The 21,142-nt window shown below is 46.9% G+C and overlaps 1 protein-coding gene across 2 annotated transcripts in view; it reads right to left on the bottom strand.

The window, feature by feature from the left end:
• PRKCB (protein kinase C beta) overlaps positions 1-21,142 on the bottom strand; it is a 326,799-nt gene that overhangs the window by 48,602 nt on the left and 257,055 nt on the right. For both annotated transcript variants that reach the window (XM_045875171.3, XM_045875170.3), the window contains exon 10: positions 12,152-12,325. In XM_045875171.3, the coding sequence (XP_045731127.1) occupies positions 12,152-12,325 (174 nt within the window). The remainder of the gene's footprint in view (positions 1-12,151; positions 12,326-21,142) is intronic.

The following is a 21,142-nucleotide window of genomic DNA, read 5'->3' as shown; positions in this document are numbered from 1 at the left end:
CTTTCTCAGACTGATACTACTTGACCCCTACAACATCTTTAGTGAGAGGCAGAGACGGAGGTAGAATTATCACTTCTGTTTCTCAGTGTCCAAGGCCTATGAGATTTGCAAAAAAAAAAAAAAAAAAGGTCACATCCAAGTTAGTGGAGACAGCCAGAACTGCCAACACCCAGCCCCTGGTTCTTTGGGGTTTTTTGATAGAAAACAAGCCTTAAAAATAGCATCTGTCTTTGCTGCACATTGAAGGGAACCAAAACACTTGCTTTTAAAAATTATTTTTAAAACTAGCAGATGGCATTGGCCACAGAGAGAAAAGCAAGTGAGGGAGAGATTTCACTTGCTTGCTTTCTGCTTGGAAGAACTCAGCTTGCCCCCCAAACTCATTAGTTAGAATCCCAACATCAGGGACAGCCCCGCTGCAGACCACGTTTTGTGGTCTGTTTCTACCACGAACCGTATGCAGGGAAATCCTGCGATCTCTCATCTTTGAACTGTACTGAATCTGGCTTTGGCACACTGGTACTTTACATATTAAACACTGTGGCTGGCATCCTGTTCGCCTTCCATTTTCCGAACACACACTTAATGATGCTCCCTCTTAGGCGAGGCATTATTCTTCTTCCAAAAATGCCACTGTGAATCAATCCATGGTGCCCAATGTTAAGAACTCGCCCGATGAGTGGGGAGACCAGGTAAGTTTCCAAACAGCAACGTTTCCCAAAGTGCGGTGGGAGAGAACTCCAGGTGGGCTACGGATGCATGTGGCTTTAGTTCTTTCATTTTGTGTTTATTTTAATGTGTATTTTGGATACCATAACTCCCCCTTGACGCCCCTGATTTTATGGCTCTGACTGCTGAGAGGGAGAGAGGAGTGTATGGAGTTACAAAGGAGAAGAGAGCAAGGCAGGGGAGGACCAGATAATGATACATGGCGGAAGGCCATCACCCTTCAAACTCGGTTTTCTCACGCACTAGCTTCCAGATTTTACCATTTGTCTGCCTCGTCTACTAAAATTGACTTATTTTAAATTATTTCCATGAACCCACTTTTTCACTGGAACACACTGTTGAAAAATTTTAAAACGTCATACTAAAGTCATAAATGGAAATTTTCTCTGCAAAAAAAATAAATGCATATCTGGAGTCTATCAACTCTATGCTATATCCAGCCTGGCTTTGTTACATCGATCCCTCAACTGACTTATGCTTAAAACCAATGCATTTTGTCCACGGACCACCAAGTTCATCTCCCACTCCAAAGTGAAGAACATCAAAATTTGAAAAACACTGCCAGGGGCAATCTAGAACCAATCTTGAGCAATGTGAATTTTACTTTATTTTATTTTATTTTATTTTAAGATTTTATTTATTTATTTGGCAGAGAGAGTGAGAGCGAGCACAAGCAAGGGGAGAGGCAGAGTGAGAGGGAGAAGCAGGCTCCCTGCTGAGGAAGGAGCCCGATGCGGGGCTCCATCCCAGGACCCTGGGATCATGACCTGAGCTGAAGGCAGACGCTTAACTGACTGAGCCACCCAGGCACCCCTGCAAAGTGAATTTTAGAATTTTCCTTGGGCATTTATTTTTGCAAGTCATGTATTAGGTGTTAAAGGGATAAAAATGATGAATAAGATACAGACCTTGCCCTCAGAGAATTCAGAGTTTTTGTGAAAACAAATATGCAACTAACTTGAGCCATAATCTAAAATAAAATGTGGTAAGAGAAATTGCGTGACAGGCACAAAGAGGGAGCTCTGGGGGCGTCAGCTAACTAAATGGCCCTCACCCACTGCCTCGGATTCTTACATAATTACCCCCCTCCCCCATTAGGGCCCTGAAATTTGACTCCCCACTCTTATTTTTTTTAATTTATTTTATTTATATTTACTATTATTATTATTATCATTATTATTTTAGTAATCTCTACACCCAACATGGGGCTCGAACTTACAACCCCGAGATCAAGAGTGGTGTGCTCTTCTGACTGAGCCAGCCAGGCACCCCCATGTTCCCCACTCTTCCGATAAAATTATTTCAAGACCTCAAAAGATCTTTCTTCTGGTCACATGCAGTAGTTTTCGATTAGGACCTATTCGCTGTACCCTACTACGTGAAAATCAGAAAGTATGTATTGAGTATCGAGAATCTCCTACGTGTTCAATTTTCCGAAGAGGACATGCACAGCTCAAAGCTTCAACCCTCATCTCTCTGGGTTGATGAAAATCTTGACTTATATTTCCATCCTTTTTCTTTCTTCTGAGCTCCAGTCAGCTCCAGCTGGCTACAGGACGTCTCTACGTGGGTGTCCCACTGTCAACTCCAATTAAAAGCTCAGAAAGGCAAGCTCACCATCTTTCTCTTCAACCTAGCCAGTCTGCGCAACTTCCAAAGTGTTTTTCCCAAATTGTCATTGTTATTGGTGTTATTCTTCGTTACCTGCTGCCCTTGTCCCCTCGGCCCAAAACGACTTCCGTCAATTTTAAATCTCCTTTCCCCTTTATCTCCCGTATTCAATCAGTAAGTAAATCAAACTAAATATCTGTCTGTCACACCACATCATGAAAAATGGTTGGACAGGATGTGTCACATCTGGAGCGTGAGTGTAAGGGTCATTTGATTTAAAACACTGACTGCAAGGCACGTGCCAAATTTATCTGGGGGGCCCGGGGTAGGGCAGAGAATTCAAAGAAATCATCATTCTTTCTCCAAGACAGCTGAAAGTGGGATATCCATGTGACCGCCTGGGGGGATGCCTGCCACTTTTAATAAGACACCATAGACAGAGAAGATCAACAACGTGGGCAACTCTAACTGCACGCCCCCATGCTTTCAAGGGAGTGTCAGTAAGCATTTACCTATTGCGTGATCTTTAATGATTTTCTAAGCTGGCCAATGAGTTAATCCTGTCTTGTAAGCTGTTCCTATTACTGCTCAGATGCATCTGTTCCTCTCGAGAAGCTTACAGCGCTGTGGTTAAGAGCCCTAGCTTTAGCAAGCGCTAGTCCTGGGTTTAATCCCAATTATATCGCTTACCCACTCTGAGACCTTGCAACAGATACTAAACCTTCCCTGCTTTCTGAAAGGGGTAAGAATAGCTTCTCCTTCAGAGGTTTTTCCAAAGATATATCAGATGATGCATATCCCATCTATGCAAACTCACAGAGCCTCCCTCCAGTCAGCGTGTGGTCAAGGACATGTATCACACACAACTTTTCTTTCCTCTCTACTCCATAGCCTTAGAATTACCATCAGAATCAAGCAATGGATGCTCCTCTCTTCTTTTCCAGCTTTCCGAGCCTTGCCATTCCACATGTAGAGCAAAGTTCTCAAGGGCTAGGACCATCTCTCCATTCTTGGATTTCAACAGACCTTTAATTGTTGAATGAACGTGCAAAGGCCACCGTTAAGAAGGCAGAGAGACCCAGGCTGTGTCTCTTCCAACCCATGCCCACTTTATAGGCCTGGGTTGCATTCCTGAGTCCTTTCCTGAACTCAGGATCCTCTGATGCTTCTGTTGCCTAAAGCCCTGATACCTGTGAAGCTCTCAGCAGCTTCCTCTCCTTGGAGGCCCTCAGCGCCATGTTTGTACCACTAGCAGCAGGCTCTGTCCTGCTCCAACACGGTTAGTTTCCTTGCACTCAAGATGGCGTCTCCCGCCTGAGGCGAGTAGCATTATCCCTTCCCTGTAGATACAACCCCTTCCTAAAGCTTCCAGCTGAGTTAGTGGTAGCCAACTACCAGCTGACTGGGCCAGGAATCAAACGTCTGACCTATGCTGAACCAATCAGATTCTCTTCTCTATGAGTATGAATTAGGACTCAGGGAGTTCGGCAGGTAGGCAACCGGCAGGGGGCCAGGGAAGCTACATTACCATGATCAGGGAGAGACAAAGAAAACAAGGAGAAAGAAACAAGAGATCTATTCTAGAAAGCTTTGAAGTTCTAGTTCTTCATGAGGCTCAGGTACATCTTTGCCTTTGGGTTGTTTCCTCCCAATAAAATTCTCTCTCTCTCTTTCTCTCTTTTTTAAACATGCGATAGTTTGGAGGAGGAGGAGGTTTTCTGTTTCTTGCAACCCAACCATTGTCAACTGAGACTACACCAGAGCTTCCTATAGCAACGCCCTTACATCAAACCATATCCTTGGATACTGCCAATCCCAAGTTACCAGGACCCCTCGGACACTCACGGTGCTCGATGGACACGCCATCAGGGGCCAGCCCTGCAAGTGGAATCATCCCCATCCCCTTCCCTGTCCCAGCATGCATTCTGGGTTGACGCCCTTCCCGGCATGCCTTGCAACTGAGTTCTTGCTGGACCATGACAGCAAATTTGGGGAGGAAGTAACTTCTGTCCTTCAATGACTCATAAAATCTAATTCTATTTAAAAAAAAAAAAGAAGTGCATATGTTCAATTGAAAAGAAAACATTTAAAATAGATGTTTTGCTAAGGAGACGTAACTGCCTGTGCCCACTGGCAGTTGGGATATTGCATGAATGTGCCAGGCTGACAATTGTCCCTGGGAAAAACTGCAGAAAGACTGGAGGGAACATAATCCTTTTGTGCCCATGAGCCAGGCGCCCCTCAAACCCAGCTCTATCATGCAGGTAGCTTCCACTTATTGTTTATTCTGCACATCATACATCATTTTTTTAAACCCTCCCTTATTATGTTCACTTTAAAGATGATGAAATCAATAGAGCTCCTAAGTGCCTTTCTAGAGGTCACACAGCCACTAACTGCGGACCCAGATTTATCTGACTGAGGCGCTCATGCTTATCCCTTAGTGCTTCTAGAACAATTGCCTAAACCCCAGCTCATCTAATGAGCAATTTTTAAAATTCAGCTTCTTTCTGATGGAGTTTACATCTCCTTGGGTATTAACTTTGGCCATCTTGTGGCACATTCAACACTTTTTTTTAAAAAAGATTTATTTATTTATTTATTTGAGAGAGAGAGAATGAGAGAGAACACATGAGAGGGGGGAGGGTCAGAGGGAGAAGCAGACTCCCTGCCGAGCAGGGAGCCCGATGCGGGACTCGATCCCGGGACTCCAGGATCAGGACCTGAGCCCAAGGCAGTCGCCCAACCGACTGAGCCACCCAGGCGCCCTCATTTGGTTTTTTTTTTTAAAGATTTTATTTATTTATTTGAGAGAGAGAATGAGAGACAGAGAGCACAAGAGGGGGGAGGGTCAGAGGGAGAAGTAGACTCCCCGCCGAGCAGGGAGCCCGATGCGGGACTCGATCCCGGGACTCCAGGATCACGACCTGAGCCGAAGGCAGTCGCTTAACCAACTGAGCCACCCAGGCGCCCCACATTCAACACTTTTAAATTGTTTTATGAGAGACATTTCTGAAATCATACACATTCAAAATGAAGACAATTATCTACGGACCTCTCCCTAAATCAAAGCAATGTTTTGATTTGTCTGCGCCTCTTTCGGATCCTTTTCCGTGTGTATATTCAGTTATAACATGTTTAGAATCATCTCTTAAATAAAATCGAATACCTTTCATTTCGGTTAACGTTGTGCCATGCGTATTTGTCAGAGATTCTTTTCATCCAATTTTTTTGAGAATGCTTCCGATGGAACTTTGCTTTTCGAAATAAGTTTTTTTGAAATGAAATTTGCATCATTCTAAGAATGACAAAAGTTGTTTTGCATGGCGGTGGGTGTCTTTTTCCTGTTTATCTATTTTGTCCATCTTCAGAATTTTTTTTATTCTATTAGGATCTTTCATCTTCAAAATTCAAAGTTGCTTGCAAGAAAAACATACCAAGTTTGCAGCACATTAGACTAGATTTGTCATTTTTTTTTAAAAAGTAGCTGATTCATAAAGGAATTCTGGGTCACAAAATGCAAAATGACAATCCACTTGGGCTACACTGGCCTCCTCTCTGCAACTCAAACACACTGAGCATGTTCCCTCCCGCTTTGGGCACTTACACTCACTTTTCCTCCTCCTGTCTGGAACACTTTGCCTCCAGATAGCCACATGCCTCGCTCCCTCACTTGCTCTGGTCTCTGCTCAAATGTCATCCTTATCAGAAAGACTTCTCTTTGATCATCCAATCAAAAATAGCACCTCTCCCACCCAACCCCTCCATTTCTATAGCCCCATTCCTTCTTTCTTTTCTTTTTTAAGATTTTATTTATTTATTTGACAGAGAGAGAGACAGTGAGAGAGGGAACACAAGCAGGGGGAGTGGGAGAGGGAGAAGCAGGCCCCCCCGCGGAGCAGGGAGCCCGATGTGGGACTCGATCCCAGGACCCTGGGACCACGACCCAAGCCGAAGGCAGACGCTTAACGACTGAGCCACCCGGGCGCCCTAGCCCCATTATTTCTTGTGGTTTATTATCTGCCTCCCCCATTGGAATGTAAATTCTAAAGGAACAGGGACTTTATCTCTTTTGTTCACTGATGTCCCCCTCACAAGGATGCAGCTGGGTCCTGACACATTTATTTCAACAAATAAATATTTGCTGACAGAATCAATAAGCCTTAGTAGCCTCCGTCCACTGGCAGGAATGATCTGACTTTTAGGGGATGCTGGCTTCAGAGAGGCTGCCTATTCCAGCCCAGCCTTCCTCCTCCTCAGCAGCACCAATCAGGGGGTCCGGGCCTACGCAATTCTGGAAGGTGAGTGTGAGCCGAAGGCCACCTCCATGGGCCATCCCCAAAAAGGAGCCTTGCTAATGCATATGCAGGGCTCCCTACATTTTAAAATCCCTTCCACCACAAAACCTTTCCAATCATTGCCAGATCCTTGCGGGGTAAGTAGGTGAACAGTAGAAAGAACACCTTCAAGGGGCATTAGAAAACCCACCACTTACCAACTGTGTACCAGCCGATTCACCTTTCTGAGGGTTGGCTTCCTTTGTGCCGAAACGTGAACAGCCCTCGCTTATAGTGTTCTTGTGAAAGTTGGATGTAATCAAGACTTAATGTAAAAATGACTTATAAACTGGGAAAAGGAACCTGGAGTTGAGGCAGGGGCAGGAGAGCAAGGTTGGGGTTCTGGAGTCTGGCCGAACAGATCCCTGCGCCGCCCCTTATCTACTGCGTAACATTGCATGAGTTACCTAACATCTCCGGATACCCGTGTCCTCACCTACAAAGCAGGGGGAGTAACGGCGTCTACCAGGCGAGGTGCTGGGGGGATACAGTGGGAGAGTACCTGCCGAGTGACCCAGGCTGAAGTGCTCACAACACTGGCTGTTGTTTCTGGTTGCTGTTTTTATCATCCCCGTTAAGCCCCATTGGGTGGCAACTCAACATCCCGTACTAGCAGAAGCAGGGGCTCTGAGTTCAGTGGGCCTGGGACCCCGTGCTGTGTTAGGGAAAACTACCCAACATCCTACATCCCCCAGCCTTTCTCCTACAGTGTGAGGTGACAGCTAATCCCCTCCATTGCAAGATTTTTCCGGCAAGGCTAGAAGTGAAATGAAGTTTTCCAAGTCCATACATGGTGGATGCTCGGACGGAGAGTCAGTTCCGCGCTGGAGAGGGAAAAGCCAAGGAGCGCCACGAGCCTTCCCTGAACAGGTGAGAGGTGAGCCAGGGGTCAGGGCTCGGGTCCCCGCCGGAGCCTACACACAGGCTGGCTGTTGGTGGCTCTGCCCTGGGGGTGTCAGATGGACTAGAAATCCAGCGAGTCACACTCAGCGCATTCAAAAGACCTCATACTTGTAGCGGTTAAGTGTAAAGCTCGGTGGAGCCAGGCTGCCTGGGTTCAAATCCTGACCCTGAAATGTACTCGCTGTGTGGCCTCAGTCTGCTCGTCCTATAGGATGATGACAGGACCTGTCCAAAGGCTGTCATGTGGCTTCGAGTGTAGCCCTGGGCCTCATGTGTAGTAGGTGTTATTGTGTCTTTGAAGTACATTTATGTAAAATCAAAATATATGTGCTGGAAGAAGCTATCTGCTGCTGGGTGAACAGGAGGTGGGAGGGCACAGTGGCCTCTGACTCTGGCCGCAGGTCAGCGGGTGCCTCGCCTCAAGCCAAGCACACCGGTGACATTTAAAGTTACATTTTCCCCGCACAACACAGCCCTTAAGAGACAGGGTAGCGACTTCCTCTGATCTGCACCAGCAAGGTGGCGATCTGTTCCATCCTTGGCCTGGCTGGATCAGGAGACTGTGGGTTGGCTGCCTACACGGGGCTTCTGTCCGCACATAAGACTCAAAGCCACTGAACTGTGTTCTCGGCTCTCAGACCCTCTTCCCTGACATGTGGCACCCCTTGAGGGGGCCCAGGGCACCACACAAGTCCCAGGTAAACTCCATCCCCACTGTCTAATGCCAGAAAGCATACTGAAATACAAGTGAGGGGGGGGGCAAGATGAAAAGAATCACCTCAAATCCACTCGACTATCATTTTTCAAACAGTAAATTATTAACAAAGGTATTTATATTAATGAGTTAGTATTAGTCACACACATTAGACTAATACCCCCAATCTCAATACATTCAGTTGAAATTGAAAATGGTCTCCAAGTTGGTCCAGCCTCTTGCTTGAGGACAAGATCTCTTCTTGATCTACTGACGTCTGTCAGTGAACTTGGGGAACCCCAATGGGAAGAAGAGAAGATGAGGGATGAAGGAGGCTGAAGGTTGGAGAATCTAGTTTGGTCCTGTCTCTGCCACCCCTGGAGTGCCTTTAGCACCTAATTCCCTAAAAACTCCAGCTTTGGAATTCCCTTCACCATCTGTGCCAAGACCCTTGTAGGATGTGACCTAGGGCTCACTTCATATTTTTCTTTACCTTGACTCTCCTCTTTTAGGCAAAAATATTATTTTAGAAGCAAATGCTAGTCACCTTTGGAGCATAATCACGAACCAATTAATTGACAAACTGTCCAATAACAAGAAAGGATCAAACATTGATCCTGCCTTTCCTATATGAACGGTGCCACCAGCAACTGAGGAGGGGCAGCCCGTCTTCCCAGAGGCATTCCAATGAATACACGAAAAAGAAATGACAGAAGAGGATATCAACCATTAAGGGACCGAGGCACTGCGTGAGCATCAGTGGTTTGCCAACTTCATAGAAAGAGGGACACGGGACGTTACACGCCTTTGAATGAAAGAGCGCACCTTCTCCTCCATTCTTACCAAAGGGATTGGACCTGAGTCTGGCCAAGTCTCTAGGTCCAGCTACCAATTTGCAGGAAAACACTGAGGATGAGGTGGGGAGGAAAGCACATGCAGGAGCCCCAGGACTGCAGTCAGCTAAATCCAGACCAAAAATGCTCCAGGTCAAACAGCCGGGGATCTTCAGCAGATAAAGGGACTGGTCCAAGCTTAGAAGACACAGCCAGTTTCTACAAATGGGAAAGATTAAACTATCGTATTAAGAGACTGATAAGACTCAAGTGATAAAACTGTAAAGACATGCAAGGAAGTCAAGCTACTGTTGGCCGGGAGATTGAGATTAGAACGTGAAGAAGATTCCAGAGTGGCTGGCCAAAATTCTGTTTCTCAACCTGGCTGGTGGTTTGAGGAACTTAATAACTCATTACTAAAACATCTATTTTGTGTGGTTTTCTGTATTTGCCTTATAATACCTCAAAATTTAAAAATTGAAAGACTTTACCGTGCTATCATAAATAGAAGAAATCTGTAAAAAGAAAAAAAATATATTTATATATAAAATAAAAGCAAACCAATGACCTAGAACCTGGTGTTTGCCAAAGCTCAGAACCTGAAGCCTGGTACTCTGTGTTAAAAAGGGAAGTGTTAAAAAAGATAGTACAGGGGTGCTGGCACCAAATGGAAACATTTCCCTTGAGGCACTCAGAATTAAAGCGGATTAAAAGGTGAATGTAATCTGGGGTGCCTGGGTGGCTCAGTCGTTAAGCGTCTGCCTTCAGCTCAGGTCATGATCCCAGGGTCCTGGGATTGAGCCCCGCATCGGGCTCCCTGCTCCGCGGGGGGGCCTGCTTCTCCCTCTCCCACTCCCCCTGCTTGTGTTCCCTCTCTCGCTGAGTTTCTCTCTGTCAAATAAATAAATAAAATCTTAAAAAAAATAAAAGGTGAGGGCGCCTGGGTGGCTCAGTTGGTTGGGTGACTGCCTTCAGCTCAGGTCATGATCCTGGAGTCCCGGGATCGAGTCGCACCATCTGGCTCCCTGCTCAGCGGGGAGTCTGCTTCTCCCTCTGACCCTCTTCCCTCTCGTGCTCTCTGTCTCTCATTCTCTCTCTCTCAAATAAATAAATGAAATCTTAAAAAAATAAAATAAAATAAAAGGTGAATGTAATTTAAAATTTATGCACCAGCCAAAGTCACCCAAAGTCACCCTTTGTACCATTTTGTAGAGGGATGCATGCGCCGTACTTTGGCAAACATGACCCCAGCTCTTAGTTGTGCCTGCAGTCGAGTGAAGGACGTTCTAGGAGACCTATCACCCAGCAGACCCCCACATGAGGCTGGTGGACCAAGTCCCTGCAGGGAACACTAGACACACTTGCCTAAAATGTGCCCTCCCCTGATGGCCTGCGGTAGGGAGACTATCTGGGAATTAGAACTGGACCCCACCAGATAATCATATCACCCAGAGCACAGATACCGTAGGGGCAATGAGGGGACAATCTGGGGACCCACTTGCTTCTCTAGGTTCTACCATATCCCCTACTGCACTGTTTTGTGACGATTCCATGTCTGTTTCCTCTGCTCCAAGACCATAAACTTCTCAAAAACAGGACCTGGTTTGCTTGGCTCTATACCTGAGTACTTGGTCAAAGCCAAGACGAATGTCGAATGCCTGTGAAATGAGTGAGTAATATCTGCTGAGCATTGACCTGGCACTAAGCACTGTGTCAAACGCTTCTCGTGGATAGTCTCATTTCCTCTTCACAACCACCTTGGATGTAGCTACTTTTAGCTCATTTTACAGATGAGCAAACTGAGGCCAGGGGTGTTTTACAATTTGCTGAAGGCCACCCAGTGGTAGATGACAGAGCCAGGATCTGAACCCAAGTCCCTACGGCCCCAAAATGTATCAAAAGACTTCTCAGAACAGGGAAGGAGCCAAATCCCAGCTCTGCCCCTTTCACAAAAGGCAGTTCTAAGCCTGATGTGTGGTCTGTATTGATAAAACCCACCCCAAGGCCAGTTTTAGATCTTTCCAGGCTGGGGGTGTGGAATCTAACTTAGCAGAGGACAGGACTTGCTGATGTTGGCGGAGAGAGGAAGTCCCAAGCTTTAAATTACATGCAATATACAAAAGCGTCCCATTTCACATAGGGGGTGGGCTCTAAAATTAGCATGCATAGTGAGAGCTGCACAGAATTGAAATAATCTTCGAGAATCCCTTAAGGCATCTTTAAGTCACTGGGCCACTGGCCCTTAGAAGCCCCAAAGGCAAGAATAACTTTGTCCCTTTTTGTATTTGGGGGCTGGCCACCCCCTCCTTAGGGATGTTGGCCAGGGTCTCATTTGAACAGGGAAAAGGTAAGAGGTTACTTAAAGGGATGGCCCTTGCTCCTGCAGATAGAGTTGAAATCACAGTTAATAGCAGAGAGTGCACAAATGTCCCCTTCTCTTCCTGGGAGCCACAGCTGTGTGCTCACAAGCCCCTGCCTTGGACACTGTACTCCCCCCTTGGGGGGTCCTCCGAAGGCTGTGTTCTCAGGCAACCCCTCCTTAAGGAAGTCCACGCAACTGGCAGAATGCACCCAAGCATTCATCTGCAGGGTCTGGAGGGCTGACTAACCATCTAAACACACACGCCCTGTGGCCCTTCCCACTCGTTCTCATCTGTAACCTCTGATGTAACATCGCATATTGTGAGACCGAAAGTTCTCAGTCGCTGTCCCCGAGTCACCTCTGGCTGTCTGAGAAAAACCCTGCTCGGTTGGTTATTAAGCCAATGGCCCAAGTTCCTTTATCTTCATCAAAACAGCATCTGCCTAGGGGAGAGCTTCTCAGTGGCCGCCTCGGAAACTCTCAGCAGCCTCCCCCGGGCACACCATCTTCCTGTCTCTAGAGTGGAAAGGGTCCAGGTGTCGCTTTGGGGGTGGGTGCTGCTGGGATGGCTCAGGCCAAAGCCCTGGGGACGGGATGGCCAGGTCGCCCCAGGTGGGTGCTGCTGGGATGGCTCAGGTGAAGCCCTGGGGACGGGATGGCCAGGTCGCCCCAGGCGAGTTACCATGGTCTGGAAGCAGGAATGCAGCTGGGTCAGGAACGGCGGCTTCCCAGGCAGGGCCAGCACCCGCTTCTCCACCATCGTGCACTCCACATCGTCATCCTGGATCACGACGTCCTTCTTCAGGATCTTCACAGCATAGAGCTCGTCTGTGCCTTTTCGCTCAGAGAGCATGACCTGGGAGAGAGAGGAAGCCTGTCAGGGTGGTTGGAAGGGCCTGGAGGGAAAGAAAGACATGTTCACTCAAATCCACTCCAAGCTCTGCCCAGATGCCCTCGTGGACACCAAGTCAAGGGATGACATCCTCCAAGGACCTCACACTTTGACTGGCTGAACCCAATCAGCAGGCAGGGTTCCAACAGCAACAAGCAAATATTGACCCCTTTGGGATATGCACCAATGCCCAGTCCACAGGGCTAGAATACAAACCACCTGCGGGGAAGTATCTTTGCTTGTTTTGTTCACTGGTGTAATGTAATAGTGCATAGTAGATGTTCGATAAATATTTGTTGAATGAGGGCATGAGTGCCTTCCTGATAACACTGAATGTGGAGCACTTGTTCCCTTATTCACTCAATTATTTAATATTCATTAAGAGCCTGCGAAGCACTGGGAATATGGCCATAAATAAGCAGGCATGTTCTCTGACCCTGCTGTCCAGAGGAAGAAAGACTTCAGATATTAATTACAGGGATGATTAGTGTAATATTTTAACATCCTCTCTCGCAGTCCTGCGGCTTCCTTCCATGCAGCTGTGGTCCCCACCCCAGCATGTTAATCGGTGTGGCTCAGGACACATCATTATTTTTACTGGTCATGACTATGTCAGACGCAACGGTGGCCAGCAGGTACTGTTCTCAAGAAGCCTCTTAGAAGAAGCACAGGGCAGTACCACACTGCAAGAGACCTGATCAGGCCTGGGGGCTTCTGGGAAGGCTTCCTGGAGGAAGAAGCAATCAGACTGAAATAAGCATTTACTGCAGGCACTGTGTCAGGTATTTGGCAGGTAATTACCTCAATCACCACTACTACATTTCTGAGCACTTATCAGTGTGCCAGATAAGTAGTGGTTTTCATTTGTTATTTCTCATTCCTTTGTGTAGAATCTAGAAGGTAGGTACCTTTAAGAACCCTATTTTATAGGGAAGCAAGGCTCACGGAGGGTAAGAAGCCTGTCACACAGCAAATTCAATTAGAGACAGGGACAGGATTTGAACTCAGGTCTACCTGACTCTAAAGTCTCTGCCTTTAAACGCTGTACTTGCCCAGAGCTCCAAAAGAATCCTCAAGGAGTTTAGGTGGTCACACAAATAAAATGCTCATACCTGACACAGCTGGAGGACCAGAGAATGCAACAGAGCCCTAAGGCCAGAGGGAGGGATGCCTAGAAGGCTCTCCAAGGCAGGAGGGCAGCTGGGCAACCTCCATTCAGCTCTTATCCTAGGGGTAAGAGTCTGACTGCATGGAAGCTTCCGGGCTGAGTCCACCGGCTCACACAGAGGCCCCATCTCCTGCTTTCACCATCTCCTTTCTCACCATAGCCAGGGCGGCCACGGGCAATGCAGATCCAGGAATTTAGAGCATTTAGCAAGAAAGCTCCTGGCGCACACTTCCTCTTCCTCTACCATAGGACAGTTCTCAACTTCTCCCCTCTGGCCCCACCGTAGAAATAAGGGTTGCCAAACTGAGCGAGTTCTACCTGCTGGGCGTTTACTCAGTCCCCATGCAGATCTGCCAGCCCACGGGGCAGGGTGGGGCTCAACGAGCCAGGCTGTGTGTTCTCAGTGTGTTTCCCATCTCCTCCCAGTTCTCTCGCTAGCCCTCAAAGGCCGTTTTCCCTCTCCCAGCCCTCAACAAGGTAGAAACGGACAACTCCACGAGGCTAGTATTCTAAGATGTAAAGAGTCAGGTGGAGATGGGGGTGTTCTGCTCCCAGATTCCAGAGAAGGCTGGGGATGGTGCAAGTGCAGGGAGGAGGCAGGGACGTGACTTGGCCAGAAGACACATGGGTAGAGGGGTTGAAGGCGGGAAGAAGAACCTTCAGCTGAGGAGACCCTCCGAGTGCAGTAGGAGGGGCTCGGTGCTGAGCCAGCTTCGAGTGTGGACAGCCCCACTGACCCATCACCACCGGTCAAGGCATCATCTAACTAACAATCCTAAATTCTTGTAAACATCCCCTTCCGGACTGCCCAAGACAGAACAGAGGGGCCTCCGACACCCCAAATGTCGATGCAGTCATGATGGGACATCTTCACCTCTTGCCTAGAGAAGAAGCAAGACAGATGGCTGGGAATTCCCCGGGCACCAGGGACAGGGTGGACATCCTACAGCTGTTTCAATTATCCCCACTTCACAGATAAACAAACTGAGGTTCAGAGACATTAACCTGCTCAAGCTAACAAGTGCTCTAAAAATGCAGCTTTGTCCATGCTAGTCAAGTGCAGACAATCCTTCAGGGACTCCCACAAGCCTCACAATCCCATGACTCCATCCTCTTCTTGCTTTTCCTTTGAATCTTCTATCCCCACCGTCTGCAGTGTCCTTCTACACTCTTTCACTGCCCAGAAAATCAGAGATTCAGCTCCGTTGCTACCTCCTTCTCTAATCCTCAGTGTTACACTCAGACCAAATGGGTCACTCCCTGCCCTGGGCACCAGGACTGTTTTGCACCTGTCAGTCACTTTAACACAAGCTTCCCAAACTTCAATCAGTCATCCATGTGCCTTTTTTAAACATCTTTTCCTATCACCTAAACTGCTATTCGCTTAGTATTTTAAACATCTAGTCACATTTTTTACTGAACTAAATTTATCTGAAAAAGGAAACTTTGGATCACCACTATTAATGGCAAGCCAGTATCACTAGCCATAAATGGAAGATCAGCATAAAAATAAATAAAAGCAAAGCAGTGCTAAGAAATTCTAGCTAGCTATTGCTAGCTGCTGAAGGTTCCAAGCCAGCCCCTGTGTGTTCTCCTTGTTAAAGGAAAAAATGGTGTTAGCAAATGTTAGAGAATCATTAACAGCATACATATTGTCATCAAACAAGATTTTCTTGTTCAAGTAATTAGAAAGATTGAAAGAAAACATAAAGAGAGCATAACCTTATCATGATGTGATTTACTTTCATTTAATATCACATCTATGTACCACCTACAAACAGTCTCAAGCGCGAAACTAAAATCGTCTTGCAAATCATCAATGCTATGTGCTTCACACCTTAGGAAATACTGTGGCATTTGTAGAAATCGTTTTTTAAGTCAATTAGCGGGGATGTGTAAAGACTCCGGTGCCTTGCCCTGTCCTAAGCAACATGGGTAGAAGGAAGAATAAACCAATACCAGATAGCACCTCTGACATTGTGGGAGTAGTACGAAAATGAGCCAAGGTCGGGAAATTCCTCTGTATTGGCTGGAGGAGAGTAGAAATGACACACATGGAACATTGGGTAACAATTTAGACATAGAACTGAATAGGATTCTAGAGCAGGGGTCAGCAAGCTTTTCCCATGAAGGGCCACATAGTAAATATTGTAGGCTTTGCAGGGCAATCTCTGTATCAGCTACTCAACCCTGCCATTGTAGCGGGAAAGCAGCCCTTGACAATATACACATGAATGGGTATGGCTGTGTTCCAATACAATTTTTTTTGTAGGGGCACCTGGGTGGTTCAGTCAGTTGAGTGTCCGCCTCTGGATTTCGGCTCAGGTCATGATCTCCAGGTCGTGAGATCGAGCCCTGTGTCGGGCTCTGCACTGGGCGTGAAGCCTGTTTAAGATTTTTTCTCCCTTTCTGGGGCGCCTGGGTGGCTCAGTCGTTAAGCGGCTGCCTTCGGCTCAGGTCATGATCCCAGAGTCCTGGGATCGAGTCCCACATCAGGCTCCCTGCTCAGCGGGAAGCCTGCTTCTCCCTCTCCCACTCCCCCTGCTTGTGTTCCTGCTCTCGCTGTCTCTGTCAAATAAATAAATAAAATCTTAAAAAAAAAAAAAGATTCTTTCTCCCTTTCCTCTCCCCACTCACTTGCTCTCTCTCTCTCAAAAAAAAAAAAAAAAAAATTTTTTTTTTAATAAAACTAGGTGATGGCTAAATGTCCACTGACAGATGAATGGATGAATGGATAAAGAAAATGGGGTGTGTGTGTGTGTGTGTGTGTGTGTGTGTGTGTACACAGTGGAATATCACTCAGCCATTGAAAAAGAAGGCGATCTTGCCATGGGTGACAACATGGATGGACCTAAAGGGTATTGTGCTAAGTGAAATACGTCGTCAGACAAAGAAAGACAAATACCATACGATTGCATTTATACAAGGAATCTAAAAACCAAAACAAACAAAGCAGAAATAGACCCATAAAAAAGAGAACAAACTGGTGGTTGCCAGAGGGGTGGGGGTATGGGGATAGACAAAATAGATGAAGAGAATTAAGACATACAAGCTTCCAACCACAAAATAAATAAGTCACAGGGATGAAAAGTGCAACATAGAGAATAACATTGTATGGTGATGGATGATAACATTGTGGTGAGCAGAGCATAATGTATACGATTGTCAAATCACTACGTTATACACCTGAAACTAATAGAATATTGCATGCCATCTCTACCTCAATAGGAATGAGTGAATGAGTGGCAATGGGCCGGGCACCAGTTTTTTGCTAGAACATGTGTTTCAAGAAAGATCAGGAAAAATAAAAGTTTCTACATAATCACAGTGGCAGCAGTTTGATTTGGAAGTGAATCCTAGCATGCCTTTCAATTCTTCCAACTCTTTATTAGAAGAACCTTCTGATTGGGCAGTGGGCCCACCTGGCCACAGCTGATTGGATCAGAGATAGCTACTGACCTAAGCTGAGCCAATCAGATTCTCTCTCCAAAGAATTTGCAATATATTAGAAGAACCTTCTGATTGGGCAGTGGACCCACCTGGCCACAGCTGGTTGGATCAGAGGTAGCTCCTGACCTAAGCTGAGCCAATCAGATTCTCTCTCCAAAGAATTTGCAACAGGATACCGGGCCAAGTCAGCACTGCGCCCCTGACGAGAGAAACACACAGATCTGCCTAGAGTGGTGATTTTCTACCACATGCAGGCAAAGAAGAAACTGATGTTGGGGGTAATGAGCAGAGGCCTTGCTTTCCAGGGCTTGGTTCCAGTTTCTCATGAGGCTTGGCTGTTTCCCACTGAAAAAAACCTCCATCTCCCTCCAATAAAGTGACCATTTTTACTGATATTAGTTGGAGCAGATTTCTGTTACTTAGGGATCCTGTAAGACAAAATTACTGTTTGGGTGGCTCAAATTCTTAATAAAAACTAAACTGTCAGGTAGCCAAATAGCAGCAGGTCAGTATGCAACCGAAAACAAGGCAAGTTCCATTCTCTAAAAAGGACGGTGCTCCCCTCAGACCCCTGAGGGTACTTGTTTATAATAACTGATCCCAAGCACTAGAAGCTTCCCGCTGTGGCCTGGTAGTCTGCATTTTAACAAGCGTCTCTCCTCCCTGTGACTCTAATCACCAAATTTGTTGAGCTGTGGAACACTGAAGTACTATCAAAATCGATTCATTGAATACGGTGTTTAGGAGGTATCCATCCATAGGTCAAACAGGCTTCTGTCTTGATTTTGCCAACACCTTCTCAGCAGTCATTAATGGGAGTAAGAAGGAAACTTCTCTTTGTTCCATGATATTCTCATCAAGCTCTTCTTTTCAGTTGGAACCTCTCTGGCCCCTCCTGGAGGCCTTTTTGAGAGCTTCTTTCCTCATGTCATGAAGGAAGTGATATTCTGTGGTGCTTACAAAGATTTGATACTCCTCAGTAAAGAGGCCGTCTACGCCCTCTCCCCTTGAAACTGGGTAGGTCTCTGTGACTGCCTCCATGAACAGAATACAGTGGAAGTGGTCCCCTGTGACGTCTGAGGTCGTAGCTTCTCAGTTTCTCTTGGGACACCTGCCTCTGGAGCCCTGGCTCCACCGTGCTGGTGAGGCCAAGGAATGAGACCACATGGAGAAGTCCTGGGACTACATGCCAACCAGCCCCTGGTGCTCCAGCCTCAGCTGTCCCAGCTCCAGCCTCTGCAGGAGAGACCCTAAACCACAATCCACCAGCGAGCATTCCCAATTCCCAATCCCCTGCCCACAGAAACCGCAAGAGATAATACGTGGTTGGTGTTGTTGTCAACTTCTGAGTTTTGGGATGATTTCTCACGCAGCAATAGATGACTGAACAGATTCATCTAAGTTCATATGTGCATGAACATAACCCAGCATTGCCACTGAGGTCCCTGTTACCTTGCCTTGTTTAATCCTTGAGTTTGGTTGTGCACACTCTTTTCAATCAAAAAAAATTTTTTTAAAGGCTTCAATTAAGAGAAGCCACAGAGATGGAATTCATTCTGCCTTCCAAATGTCATCTTTCCCAGTCTTATCCAGGACTTGGAAGGCGGGCCAATTCATCCATTCATTCAGGAAACATTAAGTGTCTAGGATGTGATGAGATGGGCACTGGGCATACGGAGTGACAAGCAAATGAAGCTCGCCCTCCTGCACAAGTAATTACCGAATTCAGTTACGATTCCACTCCAGCAAGAGAAGTGCAGGGTGCTCCGTGAGTGTTTGAGTGGAGGACCTAACCTGAACTTGTGGGTCAGCAAAAGATGTTCTGGGGGAGTGAGAGCTAAGCACAGACCTGAAAGATCAACAGAACTAGCTAGGCATATTCCAGGCAGAGGGAAGAGAACTGTGCTTCCTTAGGATGAAACTATCTGCATCCACAAACCTTGGCCTGGAATTACTGTAGGAAGTGAGCACTCAAGCTCAGATTCTGGATTCCAATTCCCACCTGAGATGCAGCAAACAATCATCTCTAGCAGAACTGGAGGGCTCCAGCAAAGAGGGCGGCACTGGCACCAAGCCGGGAGACTGGACAGGTAAGAGGTGGTGTTCAGAGGCCATGGCGCAGGGTTCAGAGGCAGGGACAAATGAAGGTGATGCTGGAGGGAGGGTCAGCCTGGGAAGGGGGTGGGTCGTTTGCGGCTGGTCATGATAACCACTCCCACTTCTTGCTTACGCTGCATGGGATCTCACTTAATCCCCACCCGAATGTGTAGTGGGAACTTCTATCCCCGGTTGGCAGACAAAGAAGCACGGTGACTTGTCCAAAGTCACTCTACCAGGAAGTGAAGCTTCCAATGTCACCCATCTCCAAAACCCATGCTCTTAGCCGTATTCTGTCTGATTCTCTGGATCTCAAGTATCCAGTGCTCTGCTATGGTAATTTTATTTATTTATTTTGAGAGAGAGAGAGAGAGAGAACGAGAGAGAGAATCTTAAGCAGGCTTCACGCTCAGCACAGAGCCCGATGTAGGGCTCAATCTCACAACCCTGCAATCATGACCTGAGCCAAAATCAGGAGTCAGACCCTTAACTGACTGAGCCCCCCCAGGGGCCCCGGCTATGGGAGATTATTTGAATTATTTGTTTATTTAAATTATTTATTAGATTATTATTGCCACAGTGTTTCAAATTTGGCTCCAGATCCCAGCCGTGTTCCTCGCTTTCCTACCCACACCACCTGCTGAGAGGCTTGGGACCTTACAGGCTAATATGTGGCCACAGACAGAAGGGTCATTTCCTTTTTCCATTTCTTATACAGCCACTAACAAACCATTCATTGACTTGGTGAGAGGGTCTTGGTCTGAGCTGACACTGTAGCCGTGACTCCAGCTCATCTATCCACAAGCTCTTTCGGAGACTTTGTGCCAGGCACAGTGCTAGGCATGTGCCCACACACAGGACAGGCTTCCAAGCATGAAGCGGCTTGGGGGAGATCTTCCTCTCCCTAGGCCCTGACACACTGGCACGGGAGAGGAAAATGGCAGAGAGTGAGACAGCCATTGCCACGGCCATGGGGCTGGCCACGTTCTAAAATGTCTCTTTAAGTGCCAGCGAGCTTTTGCTTTTCATCAATTGTCTCATGAAGTTTCTGGAGTTCCCACTTCAGTTAATACCAACATAGAGGGCGTGGGCTGTTTGTTCAGCTGTCCCTCCATTTCCAGGGTGAGGATTCTGAACAGATTGAAAGGATGTGTTGAAGTGACGCTCTTATCAAACTCCAAGCCACATCTGTTACCCAAGAATCTTCTGGGAGAGATGTGATAAATAACAACGCTCCGGTGGCAGCAGAGAAAATGTGGGAAAGTAGCCCAGGGACTCCTGGCTGCAAAGTTTGCTGCGCTGAACTTAACTGGTGAATCCAAATGGCAGAACGTGCCCGGAGTCTTGGCCTCTGGCCCGGGACAGTGTTGCAGAATGGTTAGGACATGGGGTTTAGAGTCAGAGGACCTGGGAGCTGTCCCAGTGCCACCATACACTAGCTGCACGACCTTGGGAAATTCACATAACTCTTCCTCCTCTGTTGACAATAGGAACAACAATGATTCTTCACTTTCGATGGTAGTGGAGGATCTTGGTGGGATAAAGTGAGCAACATGCACACCTTCACTCAGCACCGTGCTGGGCGAAGGATGAGTGCTTAATACCTGGAGGTTGTCCTAGTTTCTTGGGGCTGCCGTAACAAAGAACCTGAAACTGAGAGGCTTAGCACCATGGGATTTTATCCTCTCACAGTTCTGGAGGCCAGAAGTCCAACATCAAGGTGTTGGCAGGGATGCTTCCTTCTAGAGGCTTCCGTCTAGGTTGTCATGGAGAATCTGCTCCATGCCTCTCTCCGAGCTTCTAGCAGTTGCTAATAATCTTTGGCTTACCAATGTGTCACCCCAATCTCTGCCTGTTTTCACTTGGCATTCCTTCCCATGCCCCTGTGTCTGTGTCCAGATTGGCTCTTCTTTTGAGGACACTGGTCATTGGATTAGGGTCTACCGTAACTGAACTTGATTACATCTGCAAAGACCCTCTGTCCAAATACGGTCACATTCATAGGGATTCTAATTAGGATTTGAACATATATTTTGGGGGAAGACAATTCTATCCACTACAGTGGT

Source organism: Mirounga angustirostris, unplaced genomic scaffold (genome assembly GCF_029215605.1).
Source record: "Mirounga angustirostris isolate CCGP_5_RB_7025 unplaced genomic scaffold, mMirAng1.0.hap1 SCAF_5, whole genome shotgun sequence".
Lineage (NCBI taxonomy): Eukaryota > Metazoa > Chordata > Mammalia > Carnivora > Phocidae > Mirounga > Mirounga angustirostris.
Note: the sequence above shows the minus strand (reverse complement) of the source record. Positions and strands in the feature narration are given on the sequence as shown.